Raw genomic sequence first — 13806 nt, 5'->3', positions numbered from 1 at the left:
TAAACATAGCTTAAAAGGAGCAAAGGTGAGATAACATCTATATCTGAATCTGCACAGATGACACCCTTTTGGTCTTTTTAGCTTTCTTTGGCTGCTTATTAAACCCCTGTAGGAAGAAGACTTTATATTAGGCCCTTACAGTGTGAAGGTTGAATGCCTCTCAATGAGAGAGTTAACTGCACTGGGCTTCGAACTACCTCCTTCAGAGAGACACTGGGTTGATCAAGCAAAAAATGTTTTTTGGGGCCTAAATTGTTTACTTGACTTTTTAAAGAAAGAATGAACCTCTTCAAGCAGGATTTTGCAGTATTTTATGCTACTGAGCCAACTGTTCAGCAAGTTGCTAATGCAACATTTCAGTAACTAGTTGTTGAGGACCTGAGATAATGAGCAGTTAAAATTCTTAGAACTGTGCACACAAGATGAGAACAGCTTAGCTACATTAGCTCCGGCTTTGTGAAGACTAAGTGGGGATGTGGCTAGATGGGAACCATCCAGAGCCCATCAAGTTCAGTTCCTCAGAATTGCAGGTTTTGAAGAGCATTTCCTCAAAATGCAGGAAATATTCTATCCAAATAGGTATGCAGAACATCTGCCCTACTCCACCATGCACCACAACATATTTCATTCCTCTCTATAGTAAAGGTTAGGCCTATGGTCAAGTAACGATGCTGTGTCACAGGAGCTCAAATAACATATATGACTGTTCATTCACTAGATGGATGTGAGAGTAAGAAATAAAATTGTTTTGAGAAAAATATCCTGAAGTTGTATCACCTTTTACTAGTGCAGACTGGAGATGGGTCCAAGCTACAGGGTTTTTTCCTAAATCAAATCATTTTCAAGGATTGGGAATTTTGAGATCCAGGCCTTGAAACAGCCTTTTATAGATCTAGACGTGGTTGGAAATGTAACTCATTAACTCCTTGCTTGGCAAGGTATGACTCCTGCTGGCAGTTGCAAGTGAGGGCAGTAACTACATGAGGTTGAGGACTACCTCTAAGTTTTCCTGTACTGTTGAACTTCAGACCCAGGTTTTTTTAACATTTAAGACAAATGTTATGAGTAGGGAAAAAAAGGAGAAAATAATACAATGCAACTCAACAATGCTCTGAAATAAATGCCTCTGCCTTATTAGTGCAGTCAAGTTCACAACAGTACCAGTTTTGGCAGGGAGTGGAGTAAGTCCCTCCAGATGAGTAGACTTTGCCTTGAAACATACAGGGGCACCTGTTTCTGGGGATGCACTTTTTGCCACCGAGGTCATCAAGGATAGTTCCTGTTCAGACACATTAGGTAGTTAATATTCCTTTGGTGAGTCTGGGAAACACTGTCAAGGAAGATTAGAGTAAGGAAAAAACTCTGGAGTATTCAGCATTTCTGTAAATGAATCAGATATGTTTTAAGTAAAACACTACACCAGGCCCTTTCAGGTGTTAATGGGTGGAAAAAATTTCTTACTAGAGCTTAAATGAAAGCACTGCAAAACCCAAAGAATATCTCTGTATGTTACTGGAATTTGTCACTGTAAGTAGGATTATCAAGTGCCAGATTGCAAGCATGTGAGCCAGTTTCCATCCTTTTCTAACAGTGAGTCTAAGAGAAATCAGACCCTCATCTCAGCCTCTACTTCATGTGCACAGTTACACATGCACCCTGGCAATGCATTTGTATTATGTGTGACTTAAGCTACAGCAAGATCTAGCCTCATAACAGTGGGGCACATCACCAGATATCTTCACCTGCATTCTTACTGTCTAGAGAACACCTCTCCTTTTTTCACATCTGTACCATTTTCTCCCGTCTAGTCTTTAGAAATCTGGCCCCCGTAGAAATCTCTCCCCCCTCCCCGGCAAGTGTCAGGATCTTGAATCTTTAGAGATCTGGTTCTTCCAAGAAGAAAGTTGTTAAATTCTGCTAGAAGAAACATTTTATTCATTGGTTTTAGTATAAAATGTTAAAGAAAAAAAATGGCACTAACTCAAATGGAACAACCTCCCTTTTTTTCCCTTGATATGTGTGACCAATTGGAATAAGTAAACTGCCTTACCGGGAGGACAGAAACAGCCATCCGTACATGGCGCTTTACAAATCTTGCTCCTTTCTGGGTCAGTGCATGTGTCAGCACAGGAGTTTCCACATTCCATGTACTCCATATTGTTTGGGCATTCCTGATCTGCAAGACCAAATGAAAATGGGATACGTTAATGATGTGTTTATAAGAGCTCTCAAATCATTGCATTGTTACCCAACCCCTTCTTCCTCCTTTCCCTCATATCTTGTTTGCAAAACTTTCTATCTAGAATTGTCATGTTTGTTTAACCTCTAATGAAATTTTTATGGTCACTTTAACTTCATCTTTGGAGAAAACAGTACTGCTGGGAAATACGAGTTATTTCACGTTATTTTACTAGCTCAAGGTTGGCTGAAGTCATGATACTAGCAAGGGACACTGGAATCATTTATGGAGTCATAATAGTTTATTTTTGCCTGAAGCATCAGTCATTCTGGCATTAATTTTCTATCCCAATCCACACCAGCAGTTTGGGAGAACTACCTGTAACCTTCCCCCTGGATTTACAGTAATGTCCTGCTTGGTAGCTGTGACAACTGAATATGAAAGCACAGGATAAGCTAAGGGCAAACATGTTCGATTTCTCAGTGACTTCTCATTAGATGTCAACATTCAAAACAATGCTATTTATGAGTTAACTGTGCACAGTAAAATTTAAAAAAGAACTGGAGAAAACAGCCATAAGGAGGAGGGGGGCAATATTAAGATATAATTCTAATTTAAGGAGAAAAATCAAGTTAAATTTGCAGAAGCTTTTCCATTAACAATGTTTCTGTCAAAGTATTTCTACAGATTGATTCACAGTAGCTCACACAATTCCTAGCTTTGCTCTGCTGGGGTCAGAATACAGGTGTATATATCTAACCTGAAAGAAATCTCCAGAGCAGTGGTTACTTACAGCAAAGTTCTTTGGTTCTCCATTCCCCAGGGTCTCCTTTCCTGAGGACACAGTCTCGAGAGTACTGGTTTAAAGTGCTGCATATGCAACTGGAAACCAAATCAGAGTGAGAAGAATTAACTGCACAGTGGCACATATCCTCAGCACAGGTATCTATGTAGTCATCAAATGCAACCACTTTGGAGCAGTTTCCAAAATGGGACATAAGTTTCTTGCATCTTTTTTTCTGTAAAAAAGAAAAGAAGGAAAAGAAAAGCAATATTTGACATTTTACCAACTTTCAGGTTTATGGATGTGCATTTCAATTTTTGATGACACAATTCCAGCATCACAGAATAATTCAGGTTGGAAGGGACCTCAGGAGATTATCCAGTCTAACTTTCTGTCATGAGATCCTTTTGCTTGGACTGGGAGCTGTCATTCAGTTGTGCATTTTCCAACTATCTATTTCTTTAATGCTATAATAGGATATTCTTTCATCTATAAGATCAACATTCTGATCAGATTTATGGGTAGACTCCTGAAAAATGAGGTTCAGTGCATGCTCTGCGATTAATACGTGTTTCAACACAGTCTCTCCAGGGCTGTAGTTCAGGAAGGTTTATACTTCTTGGCCACAAATACTTACATATTTACTGCATCTATTGTCTTCCCTCCTAGGATGTCTTCCAGTATGGTCATCTGGACTCACATCAGCACACTTTTCTAATGGATCCTCTACTTTGTGGAAGTTCCCAAACTGCCTCGGATGCATTTTATACCCTGCAAAATCCCCAGATGCATCTGAGTAATTTCCTGCAATTCTTTAGATCAATTAACGGGCTATAAAGATGCACTTAATCTTCGGGCTCTAAGGCAGTATGCTCTTCACTAAATGCCCCAAATTTAGCCACGGCACGCACCTTATAGAGGATGACAGCCTGATATAACTTCTGTTGAGCTAGAGCCAGGAATCTGGCACACTTGTATCAAGGCTTGCTCTCAGCTTGGACATTTATAATCACAAGAGACTCTAGACCTTTCTATTGCACTTCATCAATTCCAAAGACTTCTGTTCATTATGAGTGTATTTGAGCTCAGTTTTGTATTTTCATGTGTAATGGTCATAAATTGTAGTTTGCCTTCTACTATTACAACCTAAAGTACAGCCTTAGTTGCATATGTTTGTAATCATCTGGGAATCGATTACTTTTTACATGCTAGAGAAGATGGGAAGAGGGAGCAGGAGGAAGACAGGCACACAATACATGAGTGTAACCGATACACTAGTTAAAGAGGTGTATTTTCCCAAAGTATTACCAGAAACTTGATCCTGGCTGTGAGAAATCTTTCTGAAAAAGTTAGAAATTCATATATTTTTATGGAGAGTATGCATAAACTGCCATTCTCCAATTTTCTTTTCTTTTTTTTTTTTTTAAAGGTTTAATAGACACATTTCTGACCAGGTCTGTCCTCCTATACTGGCTCAGTCCCTTAACTAAGTGCGGGCCTGAGAAAATGACCTCCACAAAAGCATTGTTTTCAGTTGCTTTACAACTAACTTTTCTGGAAACAGGAAACCTTCTAAAGCCCTGAGCTCTTGGAGCCACGTGTTTTGCCAAGGAACTCGATTGGCATTAAAGAGCATTAAGAATCAAGTTTCAAGAAGAGCTACTCATACAGAAATGGGATTTTTCTCCTGATAATTTTTTCCTCAAAAGAAATCTTGACTTTTATATGCAGTGGATCTCAGCCTACACAGGCAGACTGACTGCTGCCTGCTCAGCCCAGGGAGACAGATGTGTTCAGAGCAGAAAGAAGGGATGTGGGAGGCCACCTGGTCCCCGGGTGTAGGAACCTGTTATCTGTGAAACCAGATGCATAAAATAAGAGACTATTTTTCTTAGAGCAAAGCTTCTCACTAGGAAACTGTTTCTTCAGAAAAAAATTGAGCCAGCTTTAGTTTTTACTTATTGTCTTTGTGAAGTAAAGGGCAGAAACACGACTAAGATGCAGCTGAAAAGCTTAATATGAAATATGAAAACGAACCCCAAATCTACCACTACACTTGGTATTTTTGACCAAATCAACAGACAATAGACAACAATATTTTTCTGGTGACTTAAGAAGCCCAGGTATTGCATGAAGGAATGACAATGTATCTTTGTCCTGTAGATAACATCCCAGGATGCAGATTTCTTTCCACTCATATAACCTGCTGCAGGACTGTAGCCTCAGCTGTTTGCTGTCTTAGCATCTTTCCAGTTCAGTGCAATGTCTGAAGGTGTCAGTGGATGGCACCACGTTTCTGCAAAGATGCTCAGTGAAATCTCTAGCTCGGTGATGACACTTTCATTTCATTACAGGGGCAAAAATAATCACACTTGTTATCCGACTGCAAAATGGTGAAAATGGAAGGACAAAAAATACACTCATGCCTCATTTGAAACTGCAAGTTCCTTTAAGTTTGCTACTGTCTGTGGGAAACCTGGCAATGTTGCTGCATGATGGCCAGGCAACTAATTTGGGTCAAAGATGTCTGCGAGTCTTGCAAGTATGCAAACAGCAGAGGAACCCGAATCACCCCAGAACCTCTTAAAATACATCTCCTGTATATAGAAATGTTCATGCATTTCAGAGTGTCTATCAGGAAATCTGAAACCTTGCATAGAGAAAACCAATACAAAGTTTTGTGTCACATATTAACAGTTCTGTTCTATGTGGAATATGCTATATTCATGGCCTACCATCCAAAATCAAATCATTCTTCTCACTACCATCATAGTTTCCACACAGACCACATATTTTCTCTTTATATGTTTCTTCCAGGTCCAGCTATAAAACAAAAGCAAAGAGGAAACTCAGAATTTAAAGGCTTTTCTCCTCAGCAGCAGCACATGCTAGAAAGCGGTTCACAATAGGAAAGCATAGGAGCAGAAATGCTCATTACCAATTTGTAGCAGTCTCCTTTTCTGTTACAAACCTGCCATAGAACTTACCTGCAGACAGGCTGAGTTTAAGTGGGAAAATAATCATCTAACAATTGTCATTCCTACTGACTAAACAGCTAACCAAAGCATGCTGAATGCTGGACTAATCCTTGGAGCAGTGTTTCCCAGTATAGAGACACTGGTATATAGACATGCGATAGCTCTTGCAAGGTACCACAGCTCCACTCTGGGCAGGTCAGATAACTGTGCTCACATGCTGGATGCTGCGAAGAAGCAGCTTCTGGTCAGCTTTTAGCTGTTATCTAAGGCTTTCTAGTCCATAAACTAAATGGAAAACTTTATAGCGTTTGTAGGGGTGGGTCTGTCCAGTGTAACTCGTTCTGCCCATACTCAGGGGTGATAAAGAGCCAGGTTAGCATACTGTTGCCTTGCTAGGTAGAACTATTGCACCTAATCACTCCTACATGTTTCAGGGGTAGTACTGGCATCACTCAGGTCCACCAAAAAAAGGCAATGCTTTCTGCACAAATGTGTCACCCTAAAATTGGGTCCACTCTACAGGTGGTGCCTATAATTCTTCAGGTATTAATTAGTACAGGGGAAGGTGGGAAGCAAATAATTCATTACATCAGAATTTGAATACCACTTGATTGCTTCCTGATTCTTTTTCTCTCTATTCACCCTCTACCCTCTCTCTGTCTCTCTGAACTGCAAAACATGACACCTTTCATTTATTTAATCTTGGTCGTGACTGTGGAGGTTAAGTGTTCACGCCCAAGAGTGTAAATACACTGTTGCAGAAGGGCATATTTTGGACGGATGTATTGAGGGGAACTGCCACACGGCAAGGCTTTGGAATAAGAGAGGCCTAGGTCTGAACTGGCCACACAGATTAGTTTCCCATACAAGATGTGCACCAAGGCAGAGGGTAACTAACAAGTCAGAGCTGGAGGGACAAGCTGTACTGCTGCCAGTCCCCCATGGAGGAAGGAAATAACTGCGGAGGTACTATCTCCAGGGTTAACAGTGGCACCTTTTGTCACATAATATTAGCTTGGAATGCCTGGGTGTTATGACTTTGTGCCCCTGCCCCATGAAAGTATTACCTAGTTTGATATGTCCCTTTTAGCTTACAGATACAGTGATACCTCTGCCCCACAATGTCTTATATCAACACAGTGCTTGCATCCAGCTCTGCTTTTCATCATTGATGAGGTTCACCAAGAGAAAAACAACTAACTGGCTGTTCATACTAGGAGAGTGTCAGCCCAGTTCCACTTGAGTGTCAGGCCCAGCTTGGAAGTGACTTGGAAGTAAGCACAGGTGTCCTCAATCAGGATGCTCTTCAAGCTGAAAGGCATGGGGATCCTGTAAATTGGAGGGAACAAAACAGATTGCATTGAAAAAAGAGACTGATCAAATCCTCTCAGAGATATAGAAGGAAAAACTAGAGTCAAAAGGAGCTAAATAAGCCACAGGGACATTCTTTTCAAGGTCAGTCTTCATTCACACAATGCATTAAACGTAGGTATGATAACCTTGTCCAGTGATCTTAGGTATGTGACCTTTTACCAACCTTAATCCACAACACAATGCATTTTGGTCATGAGTGTGTCAATACTACATTAGCCACTTGACTGATACCAATGCAGCTCTGCTTGTTTACATATCCTGAAGACCTAACCCATAAGGTTATAAGGAGCAAGATCACAATACTGGGAAAATAGCCTTTCACATGAGGATACTGCAGGTTCTCGTCAACCTTCCAGGTTATCCTTGACATCTGGGATTCACAGAGGTGTGAAAAGAGGTCTGTTTTGTTACTTGTGTACTGACATGATTCAGACCTACATTACTTTTTCATCTCACCTGAAAAACTTAGAAAATCAAAAAATGGCTAAAAGGTAGGATATTACTTGCCCCTTTGATTTAAAAGATACATCTTGGCTTAGCTACTATAATTAGAAGTGCTATAGATGCTATTCTATATTTGGTTGTTTCTAGAAGGCTGTCAAGAGAAGACAGCCCACATGTTTGCAATTTTCTCTCCAACGAGATTGTGAGGGTTTTTCCTAGAGTCAAACTAGCCTTGGGCCTTCATACCTATATGCTGGGAGCAGGTCACTGCACTTCTCATGAGGGCTGCCCTTGAAATTGTACCTAACTTTCAGCTACTGTTGCATATGAACTTTTACTTATGGAGTATTTTTACCTTTCTATTTGCAGTTTGATTTCTGGTTCATTTCAGATTGAAATTAAATGTGTGGATTTTGACTTCTGAAACTTCTGTCTTTTGTGCAACAAGGCACCAAGGCAAGCTGTGACCTGCAAAGCAGTGCAATTTTCTAGACTAATTCATCTGGAAACAGAAAACTTTTTCTAAAAGGACCATCTGTTCCTGAACAGCAATATGCAACAGTGGGGTTTGTACCACAGAAATAATGTTTTGAGGAAAAAAATACAAAGTTTCTACAAAATCAAAACCTTCTATAAATAAAGTGTTGATTTTACCTCTTTCCTTCCACCCCTCCCTCCCAAATCAGAGCAACATTAAGGAAATCTATACCTTCTGTTTTTATAGCATTCTCATTGCCTTCTGCTTAACATGTTGTTGTTAATCCCTGGGAGAATGTAGTTTACATGCTTTTTGCCTCCTTAACGCATATGACATGGGATCTTTGCAATACCATGTTCAAAGTGCCATGAACTTACCATACACAGCCATTTGCATCTCTGCAGAACAGGACCACTTTCTAGACAGACCACATGTTGCTAATAAAGAGCAATAAAGCTGCTGCACAAGGAAACAACAGCATGGTCTTTACTCACTTGTTCCCGTTCACTGTGATGCCTGTCTCCTTCACCTCCAAGATCACTCCATCAATGGTGGCAGTGAAGTAGATCAGGAAGCTATTCTTGTCACTGCGCCTGATTTGGATGTTAAAGTCCTGGTAGCTGTCATTGCAGTGCGAAGCAAAGACATATGTGCAGGTTCCAGGAAAAGTGAACTTAACATGGTCAAATGTATGAAAGTGGAAATTGCCCCAGGTGGCACATTCACTCCTACTGACAGTAGAGACCTGGACTAAAGAAAGAATCATAGGAAGGAAGCTAAGAAATTCACTCCACGTGAGGTGCTTTGCTTTTTTAAAATAACAAAACAAAACATTAAAGGAGAGATATCGAAAGTCAAAAATGTTAACCCCTAGAAGATACTAGCTTGTGGGAAGGAGTTTAATCTCACTGAACTTTTGAAGTCCATGCCAGAGATACCTCCATTGTGAGTGGATGAGCCCAGGCTCTTTGAAGTTAACAGTGAGAAGGAGAAGAGGTTCAGCCTCCCTACCTTACATATCTACCTAGGAAGAAGATGCTCCAAGACTGCATGTTTCTCTGTATTCTCTATAAAGGTTGCTGAGGGTGCCAATGTAGATGGCACCCCTGAGCATTTATATGGTAGATACAGTTATACTGTAGATATCTAAAGTGAAGTGAGGGGAATCTCATCCTGGCTGCCTAAATCTCATTTCTAATTTTGAAATCCTGTTTCTTAAGACAGGCAAGACCTTGGTCCATGCTCTTGAATTGAGTCCCTTCCAGGAGTAATCACGGGTGGCATGATTATACAGCAAAATAGCAGTTGTTGATCTCAGCAGTTGAGGCTGCCACCAGCTTCAGCAGTCGGCTCAGAGCTACTTGTTTTTCATCTCAACAAAAACTCATGTCTTGGACCTCTGAATTGTACATCTGTCGAAGGTATTGATATGTACTTTAAGTGCATATAAGGCATCACCTCAGAAAGTAGTATTCATACCACCAAGCTGCACAAAGCCAATATGAATCACCTTGAACTTAATAAGCTATGCTTGCTACAAAATGCTTTTAGCATTTCTTCTAGGCCAATCTGAAAGAACGACAAATGAAAATGGGCAAATTCCTTTGTGTTGTTTATGTAGCACATTTAGAAAAATCAACATAACAACATCCATCACAGATCAAATCAACAACAGTCATTAACGTACTCAGTGAACTCTAAAATATTATTAAATATTCCTACCTAAGAACCAGCAGGGGAACACTGAAAAATTCAGATCTTGATATTAGAAATGTGCAACACAAACTCAAGTGCCAGTAAGTCCTTACAGAAACAGCTGTTTAAAGAGACTGTATCTTGACATAGAAGTTTGCAGCACTAAAGTGGAGTAGGGTAATTTAGCACTTTTCTACACAATAATGAGGGGAAATGAGAAATTTTGGCTATCTTTGGAAGTGGAGCTGCCAGAATTACTAAGACAGCAATAACTGTCACATAAATTGTTTGTGTATTAAGCAACTGGAAAAAGTCAAAGACATTCAAAACCAAACCAGGAGGTAACAGTGCAGCAGACCACAAAAAATGTGATTATTCCTAATGCAGTATTTCATACTGATCAAGCCTAGCAGGCATTATGGTAACATACTTCTATAAAGAATATATGTGAAATGTGTTGAAAAGGATGTCACCACATTTTTACAATGTAAACTGCATCCAGAGAGTCTCTTGTTAAAGATTATTCACTTAGGACAAAAAACAGCTGATAAACTACCTAGTAGTGAAAGAGAAAAAAAAAAAAAAGAAAAAAACTTAAATGGTTGACATTAAGGATGAAAATATACGATGTTAAACAGTATCTGGCATGCCTACAGCTCTTACATGAATATGTTGCACATTTTCATTTGACAATTCTATTTGTCACCTACGTAGAGCAATATGTGAGCAAATCATCTGAAAATTAGATTTTTTTCTTACCTATCTGAACTGGTTCTTTGCCTTTGCAACAAGTCCAAAGTAGGTAGAAGATCCAAAATGACCTCCCCTTTTTTATTTCCATCTTGCCATGAAGGAGTAACTTGGAAATCCTTCCACAGAAGTGTTTTTTTCTTGGCTTATAGGCAGATTTTTATAGTCCAGGAATTTGGCATGAGAACAAAACATTGATGGCAGGGTCCCTGAAAGGTGGAGCTTCATTCAATTTTCTTTCAGCGGTTCATGTTTAGCACCCAGCAACCTCCCGTCTTCCAGACAAGACAGGTATCCAGTTCTCTCTTGCTTTGTGTGGAGGCAGAGAGCTGCCCTCGTTTTATTTTCTTTTTTTAAATATAGGTTCACCCACCCCCCACACCTACAGTGTTGTTTTTTCTTTGGCAACAGTAGTTTTTCTTTTTCATAACATCTGATTGGTAACAAACAATTATTGCCCTCTTTCAGAGCTTTTCTCTGGCTTGCACATCAGCACAGTTCCCCAGCTCCAGAAAAAGTATTTGTTGCCTCTGCTAGTTTGATGGTGACTTCTAAATGTTAGAGCAAAAATTACTGTAAGGTCAGGCATAATGTATGGTTTATTTAGAGTAAAAATTTTTCGCAGGAGAGCAATGTCCTTTAAGAAGTGTATCCAAAATACCTTACAAAAAAGGCCAGAGAGTTACTGCTTCAACAGACCAGGAATGACTGATCCACAAAGTGCAAACCTCTTGCCTCTACTGCACAAATGGGATCTAATTGCACCAGTCAGACATGGGAAGTTAATTTATTCCTTATGCACACAGAGGTGGTGGTTTCTCCAAACAGCATAAAGGAGCCCAAATCTCACAAAAAAGTAGGCCACAATTCATTCCTTCACCTCCTAAATTACGCTACTGGAAAAGGGTCCCTTGGTGGTATCAGAGTGCTTTAATACCCTGTCACATACCCATGCAAAAATCCAGTGAGCTCAGTCATGAGATCCACACATTCCACTGTAGGACAGTTCTTAGATATCCTGCACAGATGTTTGATGCCGGTAATTTTAAGGTCTCTTTTAGAGATTTACTTGTTTTGAGGGCACAAGCTGACCTAGCATTTCCTCACCTTATCTGTGCCATGAGGGAACTGCCCCAACACAAAGGAAGCCTCTCATCTAGTCCCAACAAACCAAACAAGGATAACAAACATTCCCACACTTTCAATGGCTCCATGTCCCTTTGGGAATACACTAGTGCCAGAATGATCGCCAGTAGTAAGGGGGCACAAATACAATTTAAAGTGGACTTAGGTTTCAGCCTTGTTGCAAGTCCTCAGCTCAACTCTGTCCATGAACTCATGGACATGGAATATGCCTGCCTTTTTATCTGGCTGGCAGGCAGCAAGCTAGTCCTTGAGAACTGTCTTTCTCACTAGTTACCAAGCTTTCCAGCATTTGCAAAGTTAAGTGTCCTAAAGATGGCCTACTGCTTCTTTCAGCTGTTCCCCCTACACAATTATGAGTTGCTTACTAAGTGGCTTACAGATTTTCAGGTACAAACATCTGCCAGATGAAGATTTGCTGCTGCTGTTGCTCTCAGGAAAATCTTGTGCTAGTGGGTGAGAGCATTGTGCAGTACATGAAACATGAGTTCATGTTACCCCTTTCCCACTGTCCATGCCCCATTAATTCCATTGTCAGTTGCACTTGAGGCAGGGCACTACTGGAAGGTAAAATGTGTTCTTGAAGCCCTGCCATTTTGGCTGGAATACAGGGCTGACAGTCTTTACTGCACCAGTGATAGAAGAAATAGGTTTCTGCTGCTTTTTCTTTTAATTACAACACATCTTCCCTGTTCATCTCTACCCAAATAGTTACAAAGTAAACCAGCAAAATATCTAGCAGATAAACTGAACCACAAGAATATGACATTGTAGATATGAGGTTTGTCTGAAATCAAATAGAGTGCAATAGTAACACCCAAATCCAGCAGATTCCCATGGTAACTTTTCAGACTGAGTTCTTGTCCAGGCCACAGAACAGTGTTAATGGCAGGTGTGGGGAAGGGATATGAAGCCCAGGAGAAAAAGCACACAGGCCAGTAGATCACAGACACTGACACTGAGAGCCTAGTCGAGGATAAAGATGGAAACTGTACCCTATTAATATTCCCAAATCAAGGCTAGTGTCAAAATCCAAATGCAGAACTCCACTGAGATAGTCCTTTTTTTTAAAAAAAAATCATGGTCCTCTTCCTTTCTCAATCCCACCCAGGAAATCAAGGCACCTATTTCATTCGTATTGGTATGAGAGCAGAAAGAAGAATAGGATTCTAGGAGTATGATTACTGACCCTAGAAAAAAACGCCTTTATTCCCAGTGGGCAGCACAAAAGCAGCAGGAGCCACATATGAACTACTTGCCAAAGAAAACCTTCAGGTTGAAGTAGTCCTTAGATGGCAGACACGGTGAGGCTGTCCCCTACAGTATCCAGCTCTTTGTCTTCTGCATGTGGGGTGTTCAGGGGAGTGCCAGGGTGGGCAGGAGGGATGAGCTAAGGCTTGATTTCCCCCTGCAAGCCCCACTTAGCACTTAGGGGTCTGGGAAGAAAATGAACAGCACATGTTAAAACTGTGTCCAAGGAACAGACAGAATAAAAGAAATAATTCATTGAACCACCATCCACTTATGCTCCACTCAGCACAGAAAGTAATATCAGTCATCTGGGATCCTCCTCTGAGAAAAGCAAGAGCCCATCTCTTGGTACGCAGAGAAACAGGAAACCCAGTCTTCTTGCTTTGTACCTAGCCGTTTTCTTACCTCTGCTTGTCTGCTCTGTCATTTTTGCCATTTCTTTGCCATTTCTTGGGGAGTAGAGTTCCTGTCAATGACTAACCAGACCTGCTGCTTCTTCACAGAGACTGCTGGCTACACTCCTTAGAAATCACTGGATGCTTCAATCCCCAGCAATGATTCCAGGGCTACTGACAGGGGAAGGATATTTGGATTCAAACAAAGTTTTTACATTCAAGTGTGGCAACACTGAGTTTTTCAGAAGAAATACATGGCAAATTTTCAGAAGAAAATTCCTACTGACAGGGAGCTTGTGAATATGTTGATTACTTACCACTGAATCATTGCTATT

General features: G+C 40.5%; 1 protein-coding gene across 1 annotated transcript in view; it reads right to left on the bottom strand.

Moving 5' to 3' along the window:
* The window catches only part of LOC141465159 (mucin-5B), a 48927-nt gene extending 38154 nt beyond the window's left edge, over positions 1-10773 (bottom strand). The window contains exons 1-8 of the mRNA XM_074148390.1: positions 10692-10773; positions 8732-8987; positions 7156-7270; positions 5699-5786; positions 3601-3734; positions 2973-3198; positions 2051-2176; positions 1162-1279 (exon numbers count right to left, since the gene is read on the bottom strand). Coding sequence (XP_074004491.1) covers positions 1162-1279; positions 2051-2176; positions 2973-3198; positions 3601-3734; positions 5699-5786; positions 7156-7270; positions 8732-8987; positions 10692-10773 — 1145 coding nt within the window. The remainder of the gene's footprint in view (positions 1-1161; positions 1280-2050; positions 2177-2972; positions 3199-3600; positions 3735-5698; positions 5787-7155; positions 7271-8731; positions 8988-10691) is intronic.
* Between the last annotated feature and the right edge of the window lie 3033 nt (positions 10774-13806).

This window comes from Numenius arquata, chromosome 6 (genome assembly GCF_964106895.1).
Source record: "Numenius arquata chromosome 6, bNumArq3.hap1.1, whole genome shotgun sequence".
NCBI classification, from domain to species: Eukaryota; Metazoa; Chordata; class Aves; order Charadriiformes; family Scolopacidae; genus Numenius; species Numenius arquata.
Note: the sequence above shows the minus strand (reverse complement) of the source record. Positions and strands in the feature narration are given on the sequence as shown.